Source organism: Topomyia yanbarensis, chromosome 2 (assembly GCF_030247195.1).
Source record: "Topomyia yanbarensis strain Yona2022 chromosome 2, ASM3024719v1, whole genome shotgun sequence".
NCBI classification, from domain to species: Eukaryota; Metazoa; Arthropoda; class Insecta; order Diptera; family Culicidae; genus Topomyia; species Topomyia yanbarensis.
Genome location: NC_080671.1, coordinates 106,366,246 through 106,392,831, shown reverse-complemented (window position 1 = coordinate 106,392,831; position 26,586 = coordinate 106,366,246). Strand labels below are relative to the sequence as shown.

General features: G+C 42.3%; 3 protein-coding genes across 4 annotated transcripts in view; 2 read left to right on the top strand and 1 right to left on the bottom strand.

Annotated features, from left to right (window-relative positions):
- Positions 1 to 1,651: 1,651 nt before the first annotated feature.
- Positions 1,652 to 3,852, top strand: LOC131679116 (cyclin-dependent kinase 8-like). Its single transcript, XM_058959681.1, has 8 exons — positions 1,652 to 2,072; positions 2,136 to 2,387; positions 2,446 to 2,635; positions 2,695 to 2,908; positions 2,965 to 3,238; positions 3,300 to 3,338; positions 3,400 to 3,444; positions 3,514 to 3,852. The coding sequence occupies exons 1-8, from the start codon at positions 1,851 to 1,853 to the stop codon at positions 3,787 to 3,789; spliced, it is 1,512 nt and encodes a 503-aa protein (XP_058815664.1). The 5' UTR covers positions 1,652 to 1,850; the 3' UTR covers positions 3,790 to 3,852.
- Positions 3,853 to 14,956: 11,104 nt separating this feature from the next.
- Positions 14,957 to 17,287, top strand: LOC131679115 (CDK5RAP3-like protein). The gene is made up of 4 exons (XM_058959679.1): positions 14,957 to 15,190; positions 15,257 to 15,431; positions 15,494 to 16,592; positions 17,006 to 17,287. The coding sequence occupies exons 1-4, from the start codon at positions 15,185 to 15,187 to the stop codon at positions 17,241 to 17,243; spliced, it is 1,518 nt and encodes a 505-aa protein (XP_058815662.1). The 5' UTR covers positions 14,957 to 15,184; the 3' UTR covers positions 17,244 to 17,287.
- Positions 17,288 to 17,335: 48 nt separating this feature from the next.
- LOC131679114 (myotubularin-related protein 14-like) overlaps positions 17,336 to 26,586 on the bottom strand; it is a 29,437-nt gene continuing 20,186 nt past the window's right edge. For both annotated transcript variants that reach the window (XM_058959677.1, XM_058959678.1), the window contains 2 exons: positions 18,121 to 18,516; positions 17,336 to 18,043 (listed from right to left, as the gene is read on the bottom strand). In XM_058959677.1, the coding sequence (XP_058815660.1) occupies positions 17,887 to 18,043; positions 18,121 to 18,516 (553 nt within the window). In that variant the 3' untranslated portion in view covers positions 17,336 to 17,886. The remainder of the gene's footprint in view (positions 18,044 to 18,120; positions 18,517 to 26,586) is intronic.

Sequence of the window (26,586 nt, the reverse complement as noted above, 5' to 3'; positions counted from 1 at the left end):
TGAATTGATTACCGAAAGGTTTGCTGTTCAAAAACCCAGCAAAATGTTACTGTACCCAGTTATTTAAATTAAGTGTGTAGTAAAAATTAATTAGAATGTGTTTTAGTTCGATTTATAATTAAAGGAAACAAAACGACAATAAACATGCACTTTTCTTCGACAATTCGACTTAGGTCCTTCTTTTCAAATGAAATACAAATGTGAAACATACATTTTTGGACAGAATGGTTATTAGTCTCAAAAAATTATTCTGCGAACGGTGGTTCCAACGAACAAGTCTAACCAGTCCGAAACCGTTTCGAGCTTCCACCCACTGAGACGTCCAAAAAATTGTTTCAAAATCGTTCAACACGGGTCCAACGATGAACGTTTGTTGAACGGTTATTTAGGCGTTGTCCAAATTGGTCCAACGAACGTCCTTCATTGAAACCAACCGTTCTTAGAGGGCAGTATGAATTCCATATTTAAGTTAGGTTTGAGTTATTCTCTCCTTTGGTTGATACAAACAATTTGTTTTCGTTTCTTCAAACTTGTTTGTTCGGTTAAGCTTATCATGATTTTGTTGTTTCAAACGAAATATTTGTTGAAACTACTGAAAAGCCAACAAATGAATTAGTTCGATCGTAAACCGACAAATGGGCCTATATAACAAATGTACACAAACGGAGATTTGAGTAATATCTTAAAGAGGAGTAAAAATACTTCATAATAAATATAAAAACTCATTTAAAAATGATTCACACTTCATGAAAATCAATAAAAAACAAAACGGCGGAACCGACTTTCAACTGTAAACAAGCCGCCAGGCGGATTACGCCTCTGCATTTCTAAGGTAGTGTGTACGGGCGAAATTGACAGCATCATTGTTTACAAAGCCCGTAAACAGAGTCGCCCTAAACAAAAACCAACTGCTTGATACGCCCGGGAAGAATAACAAATTTTCCCCTCCGGCGAGCACGGCGAAACCCACATTTGGTTTTTGTTTTCTGGCGACACTGCAGGGCGAAATTGTGAGTGGTCAAAGTAAGAGGGCGACTCAAAAATGGCCTAATCAACATTTCATAACAACACTCGGCGAAATATATTTTTTCAATTTTATCAACGAAAACGTTATTATATAAAATATTTTCGTAATGCTTCCGAAAACTAGTATTGTTTTGAAGTGTTTCAATACATTTGAAAGCGCAGTATGAAAACACTGTTAAAATACTATTTAATTTTTTAAAACGAATTTTCAAACCTATTTTTCTCGATTCGATATCATTGCGTCTTCGGCCCTTTGGTCGGTTCATGATCGAGTTGGTAATTTCAACCAACAGTATTGATTGAATCAAACCTGAATCCTATTTAAAACCAAAATTAAATTTAAAACCAAAAACAAATTTTGTTTATTTTTACAATTTTTATTCTGTCTAATTCAAATGTTACACTTACCCAGTAAAGTTCAGCCGGAAATGAGCTGGAATTCCGATTGGTTTCAGTTAATATTCCGGCTCCAGTGAGACAATCGATTCTAATTAGAATCGGTTGTCACTGGAGCCGGAATACTAGCTGGAACCACCCGGAATTCCGGCACATTTCCGGCTGAACTTTACTGGGTAAGTTTGTTTGTCGCTGTCACTAACGCCTTTTGAATAAGTATTCTTCAAATTTTGTTTACGTTTTTGTGATTTCATGATTAGTTTTGAACGGAAAATAATACCTAAAGCTATAATACATTATTCGCGTGAATAAAACTACGTGTTACAAGCTGTTGTTAGAAGGATATAACAGTCTATGTAGTGAAGTGAAAGACTAGTATTAAAAATACTTAATAATCAATCAATTTCATTGATTTCTAATTCTGTGCTATGAGCAGCGCTGTTATGATGGATTACGAATTCAAAATGAAGACTCAGCAGGAACGAGCGAAAGTCGAAGATCTTTTCGAGTACGAGGGCTGCAAGGTTGGTCGCGGTACATACGGGCACGTCTATAAAGCCCACCGGAAAGAAAGCAATGATACAAAAGATTATGCACTAAAGCAAATAGAGGGTACGGGTCTGTCTATGTCTGCTTGCAGGGAGATTGCGGTAAGAATCTTATTTTGAAAAGTTACCCAACTTATATTAATGTTTGATTATTATTGCTTAAAGTTACTTCGAGAGTTAAAACATCCGAATGTGATAAATCTCATACGTGTATTTTTGTCGCACACCGATCGAAAAGTTTGGCTGCTGTTCGACTATGCTGAACATGACCTGTGGCACATCATTAAATTTCACCGTGCGGCTAAAGCCACTAAGAAGCCGGTTATGGTCCCAAAGGGTATGGTGAAAAGCTTACTCTATCAAATTTTAGATGGAATTCACTACCTTCACAGTAACTGGGTCTTACATAGAGATTTGGTGAGTTATATTACTTTAAATGAACGATTGGTAGTAACTTGAATATTGGTTCTCTCAGAAACCAGCTAACATTCTTGTAATGGGTGAAGGAAATGAACGAGGCCGTGTTAAGATTGCAGATATGGGTTTCGCTAGACTGTTCAACGCACCTCTTAAACCATTGGCAGATCTGGATCCGGTCGTTGTGACTTTTTGGTACCGCGCACCAGAGTTATTGCTGGGAGCTCGTCATTATACCAAGGCTATTGGTGGGTCTTATCCAACTGCATATCAACCAAATATTACTACTATTTTCTCAACGTTGTAGACATATGGGCTATTGGATGTATTTTCGCCGAACTACTGACATCGGAACCGATATTTCATTGTCGTCAGGAGGATATCAAAACCAGTAACCCTTATCATCATGACCAACTGGATCGAATCTTCAACGTAATGGGATTTCCACAGGACAAAGACTGGGAGGATATAAGAAAAATGCCAGAACACCATACACTAACAAAGGACTTCAAGCGGTCCAAGTAAAAATCTAGGTCTCTAAATTCATCAAACATCTGATTCAATTTTTTCTTGCTAGTTACGCTAATTGCTCTTTGATCAAGTACATGGAACGTCATAAGATCAAACCGGATAGCAAAGCATTCCATTTGCTTCAGAAGCTGCTTCTGATGGATCCCAACAAGCGAATAACTTCCGAACAAGCGATGCAGGATCCTTATTTTTCAGAAGATCCGCTACCAACAGCAGATGTGTTTGCGGGGTGCCCGATTCCTTATCCAAAACGGGAATTCTTAACCGACGAAGACCAAGACGACAAAGGTGAAAACAAGCGTCAGCAGCAACAGGCAAACGTGAGTGGTTTTGGTAGTGGACATGCACCTATTATTTAACCGAATACACATTTTTCAATAGCAACAGCAAACGCAACAGAACCAACAACAACAAAACAATGTAAGAATATTAATCAGGAAGATGAATCAGCACGTTACTAATTTAGTATTTTCACATACAGCACCAAGCTCAGCAACAAAATCAGCAGCAGCAACAGCAAGCGAATGTAATTACGAAAATCTAACTGCGGGTAAAAACTTGAACTAAACTTTTTTCTTATCACTTGCGGTAACAGAACCAACAGCAGCAGCAGCAACAACAACAGCAACAGATGCAGCAGCAGCAGCAGGCACAAAATGCTGCGATGGACCACAGTGCAGCAAAGCGAGTTCGAATGTCGGGTCCGAACGGTCAATCGGGCAGTGGGATGAATCAGCAAGATTACCAACAGCAGGCACAGCAAGCTGCTGTGGCAGCTCAGCAGCAGCAGCAACAACAACAACAGCAACAACAGCAGCAGCAAATGATGTTCAACAATTCTCAGCAGGGCGGTTTCCAGCAGAGGTATTAATTGCACGGTAAGTTAATTCTTAGCAATAGCAATTATTAATTGGATACAACCAAAACTATCATTCTGAATACAATCCGCACCTGTCACAACTTTTTATCAAATGTAATATTGTGAATTTCCTGAGCAGGTTCATGTAGGTAAATGTAAATGCGTCAATCAAGTAAGGTTTGAGACAAATCAATAACCGGTAATGACAATTTTTCAAATTTAACCATGCCAAAATGATAGGCTACTGTCAAACATATATTCCCGCTTCGTATGTTGACTCTGTGTTGATATGACTAGCTTGGAACTAAAGCCTCTGAACATACACGAGAAATACGCATTGTTTGGTCTGAGTGTAATGATGGTTATGTCAGGTTTTTTGAAAAACTCAAATTATACAAAGCCGTCTGCTGCTTCACAACTTTTGATCAGTTTTAAACTAGTAATATATCGCAGAAGATACCTGTTATCGGAACTAATATCCGCTGAATATTGATAACGATGTCACTTGTGTGTAGTATATCCAACGAAGTGCCGGAACACCCGGTCGTTAAACCCAGATCGGGTGCAATATTTGAAAGGCACAAATCCCGGACTATGTACGGGGAACGTGCCATTTGAGCCAATATATTGATTCCTGGTTATATCAACCATTGGTCCAAAAAGAATGCGATTAAAGTGTAGTAGGCTCTAGAAGTGTGGAGGTGGGGTGGTTCAGAGGGTAAGGTGCTGGTGTCATATGCCCCTTATGGCGCTCGTCATATGCTCGAGTCCTATCCACGGAGGAATCTTAATGAACAGTCAGTAGTTCACTTGGATGAAAACCGGTTTTCGTTGAAAAACGTTTTTTGGCTTATTGACAACCAGCAACCCGAAAACTGGTTTTCAGCGAAAACCGGTTTTCATCCAGTGAATAAATTGGCCGCTAGTATTTTCTTTTTAAAAAATCTCAAATCATCGAAGAAATATGCAAAATATAAAAACGACAATGCATTCAACTACCCAGCTAATTTAATTAACGCTTTAAACACATTGAGTGTGTCCATAACTCTTTTTGAGACGTAAAAAATAAGTTTAGTAAAAGGCCAATAAATAATTCTACGTTTCAGCAAAGGACCAAAAGTTTGTCGGAAATCTTCTTGTACTAAATATTAATTTTTCCTGAACTGTAAACCCAACCGCACGAAACATTATGGGATTTTAAAACTCTTCACACAGAAATCCGCCTGGGAATAATTGTTTCCGACGTGGAAAACAGTATTTTTATAAGGTTTGCAATTCGCTGTTTGATACTGTTTGTATTTTTAAGAAGCAGCAGAGTTTTTGGTTTGACAGTTTGAAGAGGTCTCGGCGGGAAATTTTCCCTGATCAAATCCCGTGCGAAATCCTGTGACCCATTTCTTGAACTGTAAACCAGCCTTAACGTCGAATAATGTATACAGTCGTGATTCGCTGGTTGGGTCACAGCCTCTGTTCACCTACACACTTAAAATCCATTACCTACCAGTAGGTAATTTTAATTTGCTGTCCTCATTTCACTGCCGGAAAACAAGCGAGAGGGAATGATTTTTTTACTCAAAATTAATGGGATGAAGTTTAGTCGGCTTTGGGGAATATCCCATTATTTTTGGGTAAATTTGGACTCCCTCTCTTTCGTTTTTCGTTGGAGGAAGTAGGATGCACAGATTTAGAATTACCTACACTCAAAAAAAAGTAAACGTTATGCCTATTGATTTTACACATAGATTTTTGCAATTAACGGAGGCATATAGACACTATTTGCTGGCACATAAACCTAATGTGTGTATTTACAAGAAATATTAATCTTACATTCACATTTCATAACTATTGGGCACATAAAACCCCATTCTATAACAATATGCACATATAACTTATGTGTGTTCATACATAGTTTATACAGTTGACACATAGAAGATATGTGTGCGCGAGATAACAATAGCATTTCTTCTTCATATGAATTTTAAGCGGTTTGAAGCAAATAGAATTAACGTTTGGATTTTTTTCAGTGTACTGCTAGGTAATGCAAGTTTTCTGTGTAACGAATTTGATTCGCTAATTAGGCCGACTGAAAAATGTCAAAAACTCTCCAAAGAAGACTTTAAAACAGTCACAGAGAACAGACAAATAAGCTAGAACAAAAACTTCCCTGAAAACCTGTGTAAACATTTAAGGGGTAGAGCAGGAAAAATAGGCATATTTCATTAATTTTACTTGACGCAACAAAGAGGTGAATCGAGATCCTGTTAAATGGGATTTATAACATAAGTATTGAATCACACAAAATATGTTTTTCGAGCAATTTCATCACAAGATGGCGGCTGTTCAGCATTTTCCCTCACACAAATCGGAAATCTATCTCCCGTGATTTTTGACCTACAGCCAAAAAAAAACAAATTTTTCCTGATTCCTTATGTCAATAGCATGGTCGTCAATGACTGGGCAGTGCGTAAGCCTCTTGTACCTGAAGGCATAAAATAGACCCCACTTGCGGTCCTTAGCCTCCTGCCCAGTAACTCCTAGCCCTGGCCTCCCCGTGGCGTCGACTGGGATACGAGTAACCTTAGTGAAGATCGGGTAACCAACCCCGGTGGGAACTTTGGTCGTATGCTGACAGGGAAGGGGGGGGGGGGGGGGGGGTTACCCTTCTTCGGAAGGTGTAAACCTGTCCTGGTGTCCAGGTGGGACCTTAAGCAGTCCTGGCACGATGACCCACCGGCGAGACAGGTGGTTGGCGTAGGCCCTATAAGCCGCCCCTTAAAAAAACCCACAACGAACAATACAGAAGAGAATACGACCCAGAACAATCGGCAACGACCCAGGCGACGAATAAAGGATCACGATTGGAAACTCGGAACATGGAACTGCAGATCGCTCGGCTTCGCAGGATGTGACAGGATAATCTACGACGAGCTACACCCCCGCAACTTCGATATCGTGGCGCTGCAGGAACTTTGCTGGACGGGACAGAAGGTGTGGAAAAGCGGGCATCGAGCGGCTACCTTCTACCAGAGCTGTGGTACAACCAACGAGCTGGGAACCGGCTTCATAGTGCTGGGCAAGATGCGCCAACGTGTGATCGGGTGGCAGCCGATCAACGCAAGGATGTGCAAGTTGAGGATCAAAGGCCGTTTCTTCAACTACAGCATCATCAACGTGCACTGCCCACACGAAGGGAGACCCGACGACGAGAAAGAAGCGTTCTACATGCAGCTGGAGCAGACATACGACGGTTGCCCTCTGCGAGACGTGAAAATTGTCATCGGCGACATGAACGCACAGGTAGGAAGGGAGGCAATGTACAGACCGGTGATCGGGCCTAACAGCCTGCATTCCGTATCAAATGACAACGGCCAACGATGTGTGAACTTCGCAGCCTCCCGTGGAATGGTAATCCGAAGCACCTTCTTCCCTCGCAAAGATATCCACAAAGTCACCTGGAGATCACCGGACCAAGTAACAAAAAATCAAATCGACCACGTTCTAATCGACGGTAGATTCTTCTCGGACATCACAAACGTCCGCACTTATCGCAGTGCGAATATAGACTCGGACCACTACCTGGTTGCAATATGCTTGCGCTCAAAACTTTCGACAGTGCATAGCTCTCGTCGAAGCCGAACGCCGCGGCTAAACATCGAGCGGCTACAAAATGACAGAGTGGCTCAAGAATACGCGCAGCAGTTGGAAGTGGCACTACCAACGGAAGAGCAGCTAGGCGCAGTTGCCCTTGAAGATGGCTGGAGAGATATCCGATCCGCCATAGGCAGCACCGCAGCCACTGCACTAGGTACGGTGGGCCCGGACCGAAGAAGCGACTGGTACGACGGCGAATGCGAGCAGTTAGTCGAAGAGAAGAATGCAGCATGGGCGAGAATGCTGCAACACCGCACGAGGGCGAACGAGGCGCGATATAAACAAGCACGGAACAGGCAGAACTCGGTTTTCCGGACCAAAAAGCGCCAGCAGGAAGACCGAGATCGCGAAGCGATGGAGCAGCTGTACCGCGCTAAAGACACACGGAAATTCTACGAGAAGTTGAACCGCTCGCGCAGGGGCCACGTACCACAGGCCGACATGTGCAGAGATACAAACGGGAATCTTCTCACGGACCAGTGTGAGGTGATCCAGAGGTGGCGGCAGCACTACGAAGAACACCTGAACGGCGATGCAGCAGATGACGAGGATGGCACGGTAACGCACCTGGGAGCACGCGCGGAAGACATTACACTACCGGCTCCGGATCTCCAAGAAATCCAGGAGGAGATTAGCCGGCTCAAAAATAATAAAGCCGCTGGGGTTGACCAAATACCAAGCGAGCTACTAAAACACGGTGGCGAGCCACTGGCTAAAGCGCTGCACTGGGTGATTACCAAGATTTGGGAGGAGGAGATTTTACCGGAGGAGTGGATGGAAGGTGTCGTGTGTCCTATCTACAAAAAGGGCGACAAGCTGGATTGCTGTAATTACCGTGCAATCACCCTGCTGAACGCCGCCTACAAGGTACTCTCCCAAATACTATGCCGTCGACTATCACCAATTGCAAGAGAGTTCGTGGGGCAGTACCAGGCGGGTTTCATGAGCGAACGATCTACCACGGACCAGGTGTTCGCTCTTCGTCAAGTACTGCAGAAATGCCGCGAGTACAATGTGCCCACACATCATTTGTTCATCGACTTCAAAGCCGCATACGACACTATCGATCGAGATCAGCTATGGCAGATTATGCACGAGTACGGATTCCCGGACAAACTGACGCGATTAGTGAAGGCGACGATGGATCGGGTGATGTGCGTAGTACGTGTCTCAGGGACGCTCTCGAGTCCCTTCGAATCACGCAGAGGGTTACGGCAAGGTGATGGTCTCTCGTGTCTGTTATTCAACATCGCGCTGGAAGGTGTAATCAGAAGAGCAGGGATCGACACGAGTGGTACGATTTTCACAAAGTCCGTTCAGCTACTTGGCTTCGCCGATGACGTTGATATTATTGCACGAAACTTTGAGAAGATGGAGGAAGCCTACATCAGACTGAAAAGAGAAGCCAAGCGCGTCGGACTTGCCATCAACACGTCGAAGACAAAGTACATGATAGGAAGAGGTTCACGAGAAGAGAATGAGAACCGCCCGCCTCGAGTTTGCATCGGTCGCGACGAAATCGAGGTGGTTGAAGAGTTCGTGTACTTGGGCTCACAGGTGACCGCCGACAATGATACCAGCAGAGAGATTCGTAGACGCATCGTGGCAGGAAATCGTGCTTACTTTGGCCTCCGCAAGACACTTCGGTCGAACAGAGTTCGCCGTCGTACGAAGTTGACCATCTACAAGACGCTGATTAGACCGGTAGTTCTCTACGGGCACGAGACCTGGACCATGCTCGTGGAGGACCAACGCGCACTTGGTGTCTTCGAACGGAAAGTGCTGCGTACCATCTACGGTGGAGTGCAGATGGAAGACGGCACATGGAGACGGCGAATGAACCATGAGTTGCATCAGCTGTTGGGGGAGCCGCCCATCTGTCATACCGCGAAAATCGGACGACTACGGTGGGCCGGGCACGTAGCCAGAATGTCGGACAATAGCCCGGTGAAAACGGTTCTCAATTGCAACCCGACCGGTACAAGAAGACGTGGCGCGCAGCGAGCACGATGGATCGACCAGGTGGAAGACGATTTGCGGACCCTTCGCAGACTGCGTGGCTGGCGACGCGCGGCCATGGACCGAGTGGAATGGAGGAATCTTTTGTATACGGCACAGGCCACTTCGGCCTTAAACTGTTAATAAATAAAAATATGTCAATAGCAAGCGACGTACGTAGAATTTTTTTTCTCGATATTTTTGAGTGAAAAAACGCCGAAAATATCATAAAAATGGACAAAAAAATGTCAATTAAAAATAAATTAACCAATAAAAAAATCCTGCGTGCGGCGCTGAAGAAATCAATTTTGAGTATACTGTAAAAATGCCAGCTCAGAAGTTTAGAGAAAAACGCGGTTAAAGTTTGCAGTACACACGGGTTATACATAAGACGCATTGCGACAGAATTAAAAATTTGATCATTTATGTATCGTTTTCGTACAGTCGTGATTCGCTGGTTGGGCCACAGCTCTGTCCAACTAACGAATTTGATTCGTTAGTTGGACCGACTGACAGGTGTCAAAAACTCTCCAAAGGAGACGTTAGTAGTGTAATTGCATCTATTCACATCTCTAATAACTGTCAGATTGATTGTCCAAGTAAATTTGACATAAGATTTTGACATTCAGATGCTTTTTAGTTGGACAGTGGTCCAACTAGCGGAGGTCCAACTAAACAGCCGTCCAGTTAAAAAGTGTCCAACCAGCGAATCACGACCCGCATAAATCTGTACCATATGCCAACCATTGTATCAAACGTCGAAAAACCATTTTCAATATGGTTCGTTCAACAATAGATTAACCATTGCCTGGTACAATATCGAACATAACCAATGTCGCTTTTCCATGCTCGACCATACAAACAACGGGTCGTTAAGGTTGCACAGAGAATGCGCAAAATTCGCAAACGAAAAAAAGCAGTTTTTTTCCACACCGTATGTCAGATCTTCATAAAAATCAATCAGCGTATGTAGAATGTTGTTACAGTACTGCTGATTGATTTTTATGAAGATCTGACATACGGTGTGGAAAACAACTGCTTTTTTCGTTTGCGAATTTTGCGCATTCTCTGTGCAACCTTAAGAGCAGTCACCATACCAAAATATGCGATTTTCCATATACATTTTGACAACATACCATTCAAGAACTATACAGATTATGGTGGCATGCATATTTTAGATCTAGCGATGTATAAAATATTGGCGCAGGAAAAATGTCTTCCCTTTCACATTTCAATTCTATCGATTGATGAAATTTCATTTTGTTACACGCAATCTTCTGATGAGAGCTTGGTTGAGACTAACTGGACTGTCGCTTTATCCAACTGAGCTATAACCGTAATATTGTAAGAGGAGGATTTTTTATCATGTTAAGCTACAGGTTTTTAGAGCAGCGTGAACAGATAACAAAGACCACCAGAGCAATATTACTCTAGCGCAAAAATACAATGTAGTATACAAATCTCCAATATAGGATACACGGAATGTATTGGAAATGGTAACTAAAATGAGTATGGTAGTATAATAGTTAAATTATAATGGTGGAATGTATCAGTATTATTCCCAATATGGTATTATATGAATTGTTAGGAAATGGTTCCGAAGATTTCTGGAATGGTATTTATTTATACGGGGACTGTAGTCCATGTTTTGGGATATTATTTTTAACATCCTATTGGCGATTCTACGTTGAAACCGCTCGCAGATAGCGCTGGAAGGAAAGTGTTGCTGATTTTATGCTGTTCTGTCATAGTGCATATATTTTATGTAAACATTGGTAAAAAATGACTTTTAACCACCAAATTACCGATCAATTTGTTGATAATTGTTTATGAAAATGAAGGAAAACCATCATTTTATAAGATGATGAGTAAACATCTTGCGAAAAGAGTGTAAAACATAGTGGTTTCTAATATTATTCGCAGAGCTTTATGCGCGCTGTTTCGAAATGTAATTTGTTGAGCACCGTAGCCGCCGCAACAGCATTTCCCGTTCGTCCTAAGTTAAGCCAATATCCGGCTCATAGGAAAGTGTCAGCTTTGTATCATGCACAGCCGATCCTTCTCTCCGATAGTCTTCACTGAATCTCCTACGTAGTTCAAAATATGAAGTAGTTTGACATTGGTACTGATTGGGTCTCGGTTTCGAGTTGAAACTTTATTTAATACGCACAATAATACCCCGATTACATTTCGAAGAAATGTATAAGTGAAATAGTTGCAAATGGCTGTAATTGCAGAATAATTGCAAATAAAACTAAATTTCTTACTCGTTTCATTCAAATTTTGGCAGTGGTAAGCTTTTTCCGAGAAGATAATGAAGATTTTGTTGTAAGCTACGACTCACTTACGGGTGAAAAAAAGCAAACTGTATCACTTTGCCAGTTCATGAGCTGAATCATAGGTGTCGCATGACTAATTTTGGCTTTGCCGCAAATCGCCAATAGCACGTTTTAGACTAATAAATAGAAAATCGATTTTTTTTAATGCTAGTTTTGTAACCCCTTAAATGAAAACACGTTGAAAATCACCATCGCATACAGATTCGCATGCATGAATCACCATTGTATTTGATGTAATTATATATGAATATAGTAGCGCCGACTGAAGGCTAGTTTATAGTTCGGAAAGCGTGTCACGGGATTTGGGTCCCCGTATACTTTAAATGGAGCTCGGGATTTGAAATCCCGTGACGGGAAATAAGTCTACACAAAAATGACAGTTTTCCTGAAGTGTAAACCCAACCGCGGAAAACATTACGGGATTTTGAAACTCTCCACATAGGGTAACCCTAGAGGAAGTGAAATTACGTGAACGTCAAAAAATATTTGCTTGCCTTAATGCCTTAATGCTTTTTTTAATGTAATACATGCACGAGTCTGCTCCAAAATTACTGTTCTTGAAAGAAAACTGTCAATGGATGTTTTATACATTGACATAAACTCGAAAATGACATTTCTTCACAGCTTGACTTTTTAACATTTCGGACCCTTCCACGCTAATTTGGACAGTGTTCCAAGCATATTTTCGACACACTGAATGTGACTGAATATATTTTGGAAACAGTGAAGTTTTTTCTACTAAACTGACCTACTGACTCGTTCTCTTTGCAGTATATTTAATGCATGAAAGAAGAACATAAGCAAATCAGTGACTGCCAATCAAAAATGGTACGTTAATCTTTATATGGAAGGCTGACTGCATGAAGTATTTTTTTAGTTATATCATTTTGATAAATAGAAAAACTCGGTACAATTAGGTTACTGCAGACTTAACATAGCAGCATTAAATGTTATGCAATAGAGTAAACAATAATATATTTCGTGTAACAATTCATCTATAGCAGTATTATGGAATAACATCCTCAAGTGGATGATAAATCAAGGTTCAAAGTTCGTCAGGAATCTTCTTGTATTCTTTCTTTCTAAGCTCAGTTTTTCTTTGTTTCTCTTCCTTTACTTTCTTTGTTTCTTCAGTTTTCGCCTTGTGGTATTCAACTGTTCGGCGCAATGTTAAAACAGCAGGACTACGTCGCTTGAATCGTGATGTTCCTGTTCGTGTGAGTGTTTCAGGCGATTCTGGAAATTCAGCAAGCACACTCTTATTATCATTATTTAGCTGTGATATGTCTCTTAGATTTGTCAACATATAGCTCGTCGAATTCAACAAATTCGAACTACAAATGTTCTTCAACATGGATTTCAGAAGTCTCCTCTTTGGTCATATTATGGTCTTCAATGAAATGTTCCTCAATCGTTTGATTTTCTACATCCATTGGTTTGAACATTTTTAAATAATTTGACCAAAAAGAGCAGGCGACCTACCGTTACGAAATTTTTCACTTTTTGATTATTCTAACTCGATAAACAAATAGCTGTCAAGAAAGAAAATCGAGGGGTGTGCAAAATAAGTTGATATAAATTTTTTAAGACATATTGTGAACACCATTTATTTAAGATTTTTTAGATAAAACATTACGAAGAAACCTTTTCAAACACGTAACACGCATAATACCAAATCAGACAAACTAATTAAATCAATAAAAAATATTACAATTGTACATTTAAATCCAATTTGAAAATGTATCATTTCCACCGGTTCCTCTGGCCTATCGTTGAAACATGAAACGTTTTCGGTGATATTTTTCAAAAATGGATTCTGTTTAATTTTAAACAATTAGAGATGAACTAATGATATTGAAACTTAATAGACAACCCAAGGAATGTAATTGCTGCATCAAACCAAACAGAGAAACTTGGCAGTGTAGGAGGCAAATACATTAACAGGGTCCAAAATATGTAGGGGTCCAAGTTAGGTTGGTTACCCTAAACCTAATGTGTGTATTTACAAGACATAATAATCTTACATTCACATTTCATAACTATAAGGCACATAAAACCCGATTCTATAACAATACGCACATACAACTTATGTGTGCGCATACATTGTTTATACAGTTGACACATAGAAGGTATGTGTGCGCGTGACAGCATTAGCATTAAATTTTGAAGTGTGGCAAAGGGCCAAAAGTAAACGGCTAAGGGCATGTTCAGGAGCGTTTTATTTTATACAGGAGTTTCAAAGTAGAACTGGAACTGAAACATTCACATCCCTAGCAGAGCGTTTTGTTTTATTATTTCGAACAGTTTTGTTTCAAAATTTAAAACTGTTATACGACGCCGTTCTTTTTGTTGCTGATTTTAAAGCACGTTTAGAACTGTGTTTTAAATACATGCAAAGTTTTCAGCAGAGACACTTAGAACCGATAGACTGGGGAAAAATACATTTGAATGCAGTAACGGTGAAGGCATGGCGAGACATGAATTTTTAACTGAATAGAACACCCGCTAAAACTGCTACTGGGGACAGAAAGTTCCTGTTTTAAAATTTTCAGTTTTATATTATAGAACTGTCAAAATTATAAATCTAAAACTGAAACTCTCTTGAACATGCTCTAATGTGTTATACAGTGAAAGAAAAGGGCCAATAATCTTTTTTGGACAAAAGTCCGCTCGAATCAAGTAAAATCTCCAGAAATTAAAATATAGATCAAACTACAACGAATGTGTGCATTTTTTTTGACAAAATTCGTTTTCGTTTACAAATAGCAGATTGAAATATATTAGAAAAATTTCAAATCCAATATACTCGTTTTAGTCATTTTGTTTATTGGCCCTTTTCAAAAAAAAAGGCGTAAAATAGTAAATTATTGGGGTTGTACTGTATGCCTGACAAATCACAAAATCGATCGTGAACCGACAAATGGGCGAAATTAACAAATGTACACAAACAGAGATTTGATTAATATCTGAAAGAGGAGTAAAAATACTTTATAAAAAATGTAAAAACTCATTTATAAATATTTCACACTTCATGAAAATCAATAAAAAACAAAACGGCGGATCCGACTTTCGACTGTAAACAAAAAGCCAGGCGGGTTACGCCTCTGCATTTCTAAGGTAGTGTATACAGGCGAAATTGACAGCATCATTGTTTACAAGGTCCGTAAACAGAATCACCCTAAACAAAAACCAAGTGTTTCAAAGTGTTTCAATACATTTGAAGGCGCAGTATGCAAACACTGTTAAAATACGATTTAATTTTCTGAACCGAATTTTCAAAGCTATTTTTCTCGATTCGATATCATTGCGACTTCGGCCCTTTGGTCGATTCATGATCGAAATGCAAACAGCGGATACGTGGACAGTTTATTTTGATTTACCTTTCTCCTGTACTAGTACGATTCAGTTTTTAACTTGAAATGAACGTAAGTAACCCGTATTATACAGTAAATTTAAAACAAAATAATAACAATATCTGTGTTTTCTACCAGGAAGCTGATATTCCTATCGATATCCACGCCGGCAAGCTGCAAGACTGGCTAGTATCGCGTCGAATTGTAAACAAGAACTGGCACCAATATGTTCGTGAAGTTCGTAGTAAAATTAGCAATGCTCTCACCGATATGCCAGCTCACGATGGACTTGTTCAGCTGCTCAAGGGAGCTCGTAGGTTGCCAACGTAAACGGTCGGAATATCCGAAGTAATTTTTGGTTTTCCTCTTTACCAGACATAAACTACTTCCACTGCCAGCAGATAATCGATATACTGAAAACGACGGAAGCCGATTCTAGGAATGTGTTTGGACGTTATGGAAGTCAGCGAATGAAGGACTGGCAAGATATTATTCGGCTCTATGAAAAGGATAGCTTGTATCTGGCTGAGGCCGCACAAATACTAGTAAGAAACATTAATTACGAGATTCCAGGCATTCGAAAGCAGATCAAACATTTTGAACAGTTGAGTGTTGACTCAGAGAAGAAAATTGTGGATCTGCAGCGATCAGAGCGAGCCGTTCACGGTGAATACAAAGCATTGTGCAAACAGCTCGGTATTGTCGGCGAGAATGTTCGACAAGAACTCGTGGCGAAGGTTAAGGAATTGCCGGATATGTTGAACAAAATAGCCGCCACGGTTCCGGAATTGAAAAAAGCAATTGAACTGTACACTGCTTTCTTGGGAACTGAAGAGTGTGTGTCGGTTCTGCGACACGTGGCCACCGCGGGAAACACGACGGTATACGAGTTTCTCTATTCGGAACCACCGCTCTCCGTTGAGCCGCCCCCAATAAAGTTTGTAATTGAAGAGGAAGCCGCTGCTGTGTCTGATAACGCTATCGATTTCGGCGACAATGGAGGAGAAATTGATTTTGGCGATAGTGCTGACATAGATTTCAACGTCGATACGGGAGAGATCAAACTGGAGGCTGGAGAAATTGATTGGGGAGCTCCGGAGGAAGCAGCATCCGAACCTAACGAAGAAGGCATTGATTTCAGCATATCACTGGAAGAGAGCGGTATAGTTGTCGAAAGTGCGGGAAATGCCGGGGGAGTGGCAAAAGGGGACGAAGCGTACAGTATATGCGATTCGCCAGTCCATCGGGAACGATTCATTAATGAACTGTTAGAGCTGGAATCATTTCTCAAGATGCGCATGTACGAGCTAAGTACCGCAGATAGTGTGCACATTTTGTCGTTAACTATGATGGATAACTTTCCGGATCACGATGCCAAGAGTCTATCGCAGATGTTGGCTCAGGTCGACGTGGTTTACAGCAATATTGACAGCAAGCAAATTCAGCATCTGCACCAGATTAAACATTCGCCGAAGTGAGTATGGTAATTTTCTGATACTAAATTGGTTCTTTTAATCCATTCACCGCGAGTGACAAATAAAAAGCAAGGTTCTCACTTTTTACGATTACGACATTACAATTGAAGAAATTGTGATGTTACATTAAAACATAGCTTGATCTATACTAATTAAGAATGAGAACTAGTTCGAATGTGTTCAAGCAAGTTTTTACAGTATGGCATCATACACGAGGAATGGGTTCAACAATATAATCCCAAAAGAACCTGTTTCAAAGTGAAATTGAATGCTAGGAACGAATCCAATTACTATTTCCTAGTTCGAATATGTAAAATAAAGTAGTATCTTACAGTTTGATCGATATTACTATCAACCTTCTAAATTACTGTTCTTCTTACTGGTAGGCTTTATTTAATTAATTTCTTTCTAGATACGTGGACATCCTTAGCTCTAAACTGAAACAAAAACTGGTGGCCATCGACAAAATGAAGGATACGGAAAAACTGATGCATGAGAAGGCAATAAATTTTCGTCAACAGAGTATTGATTTGAAGCCTACCCTTACCAAGATCATTGAGCAGACCGGAATTTTACAGGGTCACATAGAGAAAGATATTTCCAAACGCTACAAAAACCGGGTTGTCAACCTGATGGGGACCAATTTGTAAAGTTTAAAGGTGGGAGTGAAAATATATGACGCTTGATAAGAAAATGCAGTGTGATATTTTTTTCTTAAATGCGAATTTTATCGATTGTTTATTGTTTGTTTGCCATGTTTTTTTGTTTTGGATGAGAGAAACTAGTTGAATGACTAATTTTCATCAGGGAAATACAAAATTCATTTCTATGTAATTATGCGATTTAAATTGACAAAAAATCATGTGAGTAAATATATGCGCATTTGGAATAAAACAAGACAGAACTAGACTTATTCAAAATACATAATAAAATATCAACAATGTCAATAACTTAAAAATCGAAAACGATTTTTTGTCGCGAAATTTCGTGTAATTCAATCAATATAAACCTCTCGCGTTAAAGAAACCTATTTCGGGAATCTCTTTACAAACAAGTTTCTTTTAGTGTATTAATCGCAATTATAGTTACATGAATAAAATATGAAATGAACACTCGTTAGGCGTTTTTTCCGCAGTGTCGACAGTGCAACAACTTTTCTAGCAAACATTGGGAAAGCTCAGGTCTAGAAGAGAGATAAATACCGTTTCTTCGTATTAAATTTAACGGAAGACGTGTCCGCAGTCGTAGTGTATAGAAACGATTCTCCTTCGGTCGGGTTCCCTTATTGCGCTTCTAAACTGGTGTTCGACTTGCCAAACCTACTTTCTCGGCGAAATTACCCAACAAACTACCAAGCGCTGAATCAGGCCCAGAATTGAACTTGAATGCTATCGTCGAGAAATAACAGTTGTAGAAAAGCGTCCTCAGCTGTGTCAGTTTTTCGCGTCGTCTGAAAATTAGGACAAAACTATTCATTAGCAGATGGTCTGTACAATAAATAGGAACTAATGGGTTCGTACGACTCACAGGGCATATAAATCAACACGATTGGGAAAGTACTCGCCGTCGATGACGGTACAGCAGCTGGTCTCCTGACTGTGATGTTGGTTGGCGTTCGGCGTGGAAGCACCCGGAGGGCCGCTGCCAGGATTTAGGTGATGCTGCTGCTGCTGCTGCTGATGTGATTGCGGATGAGTACTATGCGGTTGCTGGTGGCCCTGTGTCTGCTGACGTTGGAGGTGATTGGGACAGGCGAATGCCGGGTTCGGCTGCAAATGGGACTGCATCTCGTTTACTGATTCCGCACTCCGGTAACTTCCGGTACATGTGATCATCTGCCAGCTGCCAACCGAAAGTGACGAGGTGGACTCCTGTCGCTGTCTCAACAGTCTCTCCGCACTTGGCACTGTTACTGGACTAGTTCTGTGGATTAAATTGGGACACAACACATGCATGGTTAGTTTGAGTGTCAGTATCATTATTACTTGCGATTAACCAATTAGCAGACGACAGAGATCATGCTGGAATTGGCTGATTTCTTTTCAGCTTCCTAGTATAAACTGATAATTTGGTTAAGTGTCAATCAAAGTGTACAGCAAAGAAACCATCGTGTGCTCAAGTGGAATAGAGGGTTGAAGGAGTAGGATGAGCACCTTGTTAAAATACCTTGCAAAAAGGGAAATAATAGAAAAAAAGATTTTTTTGAACTATCTATAACTGCAGATATTTGAATTCTTTGCAGATTTTTGTAGACTTCTTTATGTAGGTGATGAATTCTGGGAAGTAATATGTATAAATTGGGATACTAGAACAGGTTTCGAAGACAGAGTACATTTTTGGGGTGAGTTGCTATCTATTCGATGTCTGGATAGTAGATACGCGTTCCCGAACCTCCGGATGCTAGTTCCATCGAGGTTTTCTTTCTCACCTTATTAAATTTACAATAGACGTCAAGTTTGGCGCGAGTAATCTAGAACACAGTTTCAATAGCCCACCGCTCGCCAGCATCTATTTGAACTCGCCTAATAACATCATCAGCTGTAGTAGAGCGAACATTTTCCATATAAAACCTGTCTAAGACAATATACGCAACACACTTCTTACAACCACTATGCACGGTATTCTTTCAGCAAAAGAATACGTGAACAGTTATAAGTACGACAACAGTTTTGTTGATGTTATTGTTGGCGCAAAAACACGAACTTGGACGAAAATTCTCCTTGCTCTTTACAATCGCTTCGCTCCCCCTCGAGCTCCAGGGCAAAAAAACCTACTGAAGGCTGCCTCGTAACATTCTACCCCGACTCTTTGCCAGAGTGGAACCAGCCCTTCTCCGAATCAGAAGTCACCGACGTCCTCAGCCGGTGGCGAGGAAAACCTACCGGAATTGACAACATTGGATACCCGCTGCTTAGGAACCTGCCACCACCCGGCAAAAGAACCCTCCTTCAATGCTACAATCGAATCCGGCATGGCGAGCCCTTCCAGGAGTCGTGGTAAACGGCCCTATACCCAAAAGGGTTCAAGGGCCAAAGACCTCCGGCCCATCAGTTTTCTTTCCTGCATTGGTAAAGGCTTCAAACAAATGGTCAATAGAAGGTTAACCGCCATACTCGAACAACCTCACCTGTTGGACAGCTAGCAACACGCTTTACGGAAAGAGAAGAGCGCCAGATCGTATCTGGCATCCCTGGGCGAAACCCTTGACCAGGCCATAAGGGATGGCCTACACATTGATCTTGCCGCCCTTCATATTGACAAGGCATATGACATCGTATGGTGAGAGGACATACTTCGGCAGCTTGGCCGCTGTGCAATCCGAGGCCACATACAACGCTTCCTATAAAACCGCCAATTGTGGTTCGGGTAGCGAATCCGGAACTTACACTGAGAAAAGCTCTGTACCCCAGAGATCCGCCCTGGCGCTCACCCTTTTCCTCATCAGCATGAACTGTATAATTGTCGCTCTCCCCAAGGGTATATCCATCTTCGTCTATGCCGACGACATAGTAGTGGTTGTGACGGGAAGGACCAAGGGCCGAACCCGCATCAAGCTATAAACCGTAGTCAACGCCATCTTCAAGAGTGCAACCTCAGTCGGCTTCCGGCTTTCCATCTCTAAAAGCTTCTACACTCACCTTTGCTCTACATTCCTGTAGCATACGCCCTTTGCGTATGATCTCAAGTCAAAAAGAATAACGCATTGTAACGCGACTAATGCGAAAGGTAATAAAAGACGGCCGCACCGTCACTTGTTCTAGTACCCTCATACGAAGCAGTTCAGTTTTATCTCACGCTAAATAAGAAAGGAGAGAAATCCATACTTTTCCCTGGTTCCCTTTGTGTTAAGGAGATTTTCCCGGAATTCTCCGTTTTAGACCTTCCTTGCTGAATTAGAGTATGGTACTTCAATTCCATCGAGTCACTGACCGCTCAATCCGTATAACCGATTCTCCAATAGCGAACCGACCATCTTTGGAGTCATACTAGACCATAACACTTGCCTCAACTTTCGAAAGGGAAAAGACCGAATGCGCCTACACAAAAGACTGCCACATCCCAGCACCCGAAGTGCAATAGGAATACTGCACTCCAAATAGGTAAAGCATTGGTCCACAGCCAGATATATTATGGAACTCAGAAGGGATTATTCGCATCTTGGCCCCACTCTACCACGGGTCCATCTTCATCGAAGTTACTGCCCAGCACACCAGCGAAAAGCGCCTGTGTAGAGGCCGGCGTCATACCATTCCGCTGGAAAATAGCCCTGATTCTCCGGCGCGCGTACTTGAACGGACATACGAAAGTGACGAATCTGCAACGATGAAAACAGCTCGAGAAGTACACGCGGAATTCGTAGGATCTGACCTACCCTCACTCGCCTGGCTACACAGGATATGGTCCTGTCCTTGAAACACCCAACCTCCCCACATTGATATATCCCTGTCTCAGAGCCTCCGGCCCGGAGGAACTCTCGAAATAGCACGGTGCAGCAACGCTTCTTGGACCACACCCGCGTTTATACGGACGGTTCGAGAAAGGATGATTCAGTAGAAGTCGGAGTCAGCGACGGTGGAACAGGCTGATCTCTCCGTCTCCCGCCAAAGTGCTCGATATTTTCTGCTGAAGCCGCAGCCATCGCTCTGGCCCTCTCTCAAAAGCCAGAAGAAACTGAAACCACAATATTCACTGATCCCTCTCGGTACTTCGCGTGCTCGAGATCGGCCAGTCTCGATACCCCATCATCCAGGCAACAGATATCGAAACCGATTCCCTCACCACACTTTGTTGGATCCAAGGGAGCGCTGACGTAGACTCCCGGGTAGCGCACTTTCGGAGAGCCAAGGAAGTGCCAGCCGCATACATCACCCGGCATTTCACAGAGGCCCTCAACTTCATCGGTTACTAATGGGCGTCCCGGGGACACCAGCAGAAAATTAAGGTACTCCCCGTCAAATGGGACGACCGACAGGACTGGAAAGAACAGAAAGTCCTCTCAAGGCTGGGGACCGAGCATACTAAAATTTCTCACGCATATGTAATATCTAATGTACCACCCCCGGCCTGTGTACCACATGCAGGATCCGAAGAAAGAAACATATACTCTTGAAACTCCAGGACATCCGCATAAAGCACGACATCTCATCTTCCATTCGCGACTCACTGTCCAACAATCTAGTAAGGGAGGAAATAGTTCCAAATTTCATAAAGGGTGCTGGCCTCTTCGATACCATTTATACAGAGACCCTGCACAACAACATAGAGCCGGACAACCACCACCCCCGCACCGGAGCGGCCATCCCGGCCAGGATACCAGGACTCAATCCTCTATTGGAGGTTAGAATAGCAGTGATATTTGCCAGAAGATATAACACGTGTGTACGATCCGAGATACAAAGAGAAAGTAAGGTTTATTATAAACTATATAAATCTTTATCGCTTATTAGAGCAGTGTTGCACTCTTTCATACGGCGCCAGTCGAGCCGGGGGGCTCAACACTCCTCCTCGACGTTGAATTCTCTCATGTCAAGAGCCTTCCTCAGCTGGACCAACTTCACTGTATTCAGCGGCTTCGTCAGCAAGTCAGCTTCCATCCGATCGGTTGGGCAATAGCACAGTTTCACAATACCATCGCGTACCAAGTCTTTGATGTAGTTATATTTAGTGTCAATGTGCTTCGATTTCCTTTCCGTTCGATCAGCTTCTGTCAGAGCCATGCAGCTCTGATTATCCTCCCATACGACAATAGGGAGACTATCGGGTTCACCGATGTCGGCCAGCAGTTTCCGAATCCATTGTACTTCCTGGAGACATTCTGCGAGCGCGATATATTCTGCTTCCGTACTGGACAGCGCCACGCACTTTTGCTTATGGCATCCCCAGCCAATTACGCCACCACCGAGCTTGAAGATAAATCCCGATGTTGATTTTCGATCACTGACATCGCCGGCCCAATCTGCATCTACAAAGCATTCAAGACTCGCACGACCGTTTCCGAGATACAGCTCCACATCATTCGTATACTTTAAGTAGCGAAGCACACGTTTAGCCTCACTCCAGTCTCGCTGAGTAGGTTCCTTCACCCTGCGTCCAAGAATAGAGGCAGCTATCGAGATATCAGGACGGCTGCATACGGCTAGATATAACAAAGATCCAACAAGTGATTGATATTGCTCCGCAGACACCAATTTATTGTTATCATCCTCCTCCTTTTGTTGGATATAGCCCGGATCCATTGGTATTCTCGAGGTTTTAGCGTCCATCATTCCGTACCGTTTCAAAAGAAGATTCACGTATGCTTTCTGGTTTATGCGATACTGCCCATCGTGAAACCGCACTTGCACTCCAAGAAAAAACTTTAGATTACCCATATCGGTTAGCTTAAACTTTGCCATAAGGGTTTTGACAATACCGGAAAACTCCTCCTCAGTGTGACAGATCACAATAACGTCGTCTACATACACAAGTAGGAAAATATACTTTTGTCCATTGCGACAGATGTATAAACATGGATCAGCCACTGATTGATTGAAGCCCATCGATTTCAACACGTCGTCAAAACACTTGTTCCACACACGAGCCGCTTGCTTCAACCCATATACGCTCCGTTTTAACAGACAAACCGTTTTGGAGTTCCCGTTACCGTATCCAGGAGGTTGACGCATATATATCTCCTCCTGCAGTTGGCCGTATAGATATGCGGTTTTAATATCGATGTGCTTTGTCAAGATACCTCTCTTACTTGCCACTGACATTAACGCTCGGAAGGTAATTTGTTTTACAACAGGAGCAAAAACCAGGTCATACTCGCTTCCAAATTTTTGGCAAAATCCCTGCGCTACAAGACGCGCCTTATACCGTACCAATTTTCCATTTTCATCGGTCTTGCATTTGAATACCCACTTCGATCCAATAATGCGACGATCAAGAGGTGCCTCAACGAGTTCCCATGTGCCATTGTCCGCGTGGGACTGCATCTCGTCATCCATTGCCTTTTTCCACTCAACTGATTTTGATCCAGATATTGCTTCCATAAACGTTCTTGGCTCAGCTTCTCCACACATCACCGCATTTGCTTCTTCGATGAGTCTGATTGGTGGCACGCTTCCAAACCTGATTGGTGGCACGCCTGCTGTGGATCTTGTAGAACGTCATAATGCCATCGCATCATTTTCCGGTTGCACTTCAGTCAAACCCTCTTCAGCATCTTCAAATCCCAAGAACTCATCCTCGGAATTTTCATGTGTAAAATGTTGCATGATCGGCCAATCTACCTCCTCAGGCTTCGAGCGCTGCTTGTAGTCAATCACGTTTTGCTTCTGGTTAGATTTTTCTTCCTGTTTCTTGGAACCGTTTTCCAGCTCCAAAAAACGAACATCTCGGCTAATTTTGATTTCGCCGCTCTTCATATCCAGCATTCTGTAAGCCTTATGTTCTGCTGAATAGCCGACAAATATCATTTTCACTGCCTTTGTGTCGAATTTCTTGCGCTTGATCGAGGGTACCATCACGTAACCGCTGCAACCGAAAATTTTCAAGTGGTGCAAATCCGGTTTTCGGTCGAACCAGATTTCGTACGGAGTTCGATCTATAGCTGCAGACGGTAAACGATTCTGAAGGTAGCAGGCCGTGTTCACTGCTTCCGCCCAATACCTTTTGTGCATACCTGCATCGAACAACATACAGCGTCCCATTTCACCCAGCGTACGGTTTTTTCTCTCCGCAATACCGTTTTGCTGAGGTGAATATCCTGCGGTATATTCCGCCTTGATACCTTCGTCGCTGTAGAATCGCCGAAGAGCCTTGCTGGAGTATTCTCCTCCTTGATCGGAGCGAATGATACAAGGTTTTCTCCCAAATTGATTCCGGACCATTTTCACATACTCTCGTATCTTACTGGGAACCTTCGATTTTTCCTTTAAGAAATATACGTGCGCATACCGACTATGATCATCTATCATAGACATAAAATACCGACATCCACCCGGTGTCACGTGCTCCATGTCTAGTACCTTGCTCGACGTTTTCTGTGCCACCTTGGGAAACGATGGGCGACTCATTTTTCCTTCTATGCAACATTCACACGTCAATCGTATACCACAATCAGCGATTTCCATTCCAGACGCAAGCTTCTTTCGGCGAATCTCGTTCAACACTTCCAGATTCCTGTGCCCTAAACGACGGTGCCAAGTGTGCTGACAGCTGCTCGTATGTTCACGGGTTTCCACTTGTGCGGCTCGATGAATAGCATTCCTTAACCAGTACATGTCACCAATTCGATCACCGATCGCAATCACGGAACTTTCGAACAGCAATTCACACCCGATGTTATTAAACATGGCACTAACACCTTTCGACGTCAATTTACTTTTTGAAATGATGTTCCCTTCTAATGTTGGAACGTAGAGAACATCGCACAACGTAAGATTTACTGATTGCTTTTTATCGTCAACACACTCAATCAAACATTCTCCGATGCCTTCTACGAGATTTTCCGAACCGTCAGCTACAATAACACTCGAACGCGAACCATTTCTCAGGTGAACGAATGCTTTTTTGTCACTGGACATATGCGAAGTTGCACCAGTGTCAATTAACCACGAACGAACGAGCTCCGACTGATCGTTTTTATCGCGCACTGTGAACGTAAACGACTTTTCGCTTTCGCGCACTTTTTTCAATTTTTGATCTTCGTTTTCCTTCGGCTTCTTCTTTTTGTAAGCTTCTCTATCACCGGAGCCCTTCTGTGCCATGAACTGCCTGCATTGTTTCTTTTTGTGCCCGATTTTGCCACAAAAGAAACAACCAGCGTCTTTTTGTTTACCTGCCACTTTCAGCACACGCTCGTCTGGTGATTTTCCACCGTAAAGTTTTTCACTCTCATCGACTAGTTTAGACTTTACCAGTTCCATTGTCAGCTCCTCATCTGAACGGCTTTCTAATGCCGTCGTGAGGGCGTCAAACTCTTTCGGAAGACTTCTTAGTAGCATGGCAACCTGCATATACCGAGACAACTTCTCACCAGAACCTTCCAGTCGAGAGTATAGTTCCTCAATGCCGTAAATGAATTCCACCATGTTTTCTCCTTCCCGGTAATTTGCACAGCAGATTTCCTTAAGTAGCGTAACTTTTCCAGTCAACGTTGCTTTCTGATGATGCGCTTTCAGTGCATTCCACGTATCCTTTGCTGTGGTTTTTTCCATTATCAGATTGTGCTGATTATCTTCCACCAACAGAGCAATCGATGCCCGCGCTTTCGCGTCGCCATCCGTCCAAACTGTGGTGACTGGGTTTGGCCTCTCTCCCGGACTAACATGGTGCCACAATCCTTCCCTCACCAAAAGCATCTGAACTTTAAACGCCCACGCGCGATAGTTGCGATTGTTTAGACGCACAACACCAACTTTCGAAAAGTCCATTTTCACTATTTTCGCGAACCGGAATACTATTTATCGAAAGAATTCTTCCTGACAATAAATAAAAGGCCCATAACCTATTGGAGGTTAGAATAGCAGTGATATTTGCCAGAAGATATAACACGTGTGTACGATCCGAGATACAAAGAGAAAGTAAGGTTTATTATAAACTATATAAATCTTTATCGCTTATTAGAGCAGTGTTGCCACTCTTTCATACGGCGTCAGTCGAGCCGGGGGGCTCAACATCCTCCAATGAGCCCTCTGCCACTCCCGGATCGGATGCTGAAAAGGTTTCCCGCGCTCCAAACCACCAGATACCAACTGACCCTCACTGTATACCAGAAAATTTACGATTTTCTCCATTTACATTTTTGCAGATATTTGCAAATATTTAGATTTTTAAAAAAATAACTGCATATGACACAAAAGTACCTGGCATCCCTGACGCTGTAAGAAACGAACGCTAATAAACACGATTCGTAGCAGAGCGGTCGCGTTGTTTTTTTCTACTGTCGGTCGAAAACCTTTGTTGTCCGTATTTTGAACTCCGATTTTCTTTGTATATTTGCTGGTC

Coding starts and splice junctions, on each gene's coding strand:
- LOC131679116 (XM_058959681.1), top strand. CDS start 1,851: ATGAGCAGCGCTGTTATGATGGATTACGAATTCAAAATGAAGACTCAG. Junction 3,339..3,399: donor ACCAACAACAACAAAACAAT/GTAAGAATATTA, acceptor TTTCACATACAG/CACCAAGCTCAGCAACAAAA. Junction 3,445..3,513: donor AGCAGCAACAGCAAGCGAAT/GTAATTACGAAA, acceptor TTGCGGTAACAG/AACCAACAGCAGCAGCAGCA.
- LOC131679115 (XM_058959679.1), top strand. Junction 15,432..15,493: donor TCAGCTGCTCAAGGGAGCTC/GTAGGTTGCCAA, acceptor CCTCTTTACCAG/ACATAAACTACTTCCACTGC. Junction 16,593..17,005: donor CAGATTAAACATTCGCCGAA/GTGAGTATGGTA, acceptor ATTTCTTTCTAG/ATACGTGGACATCCTTAGCT.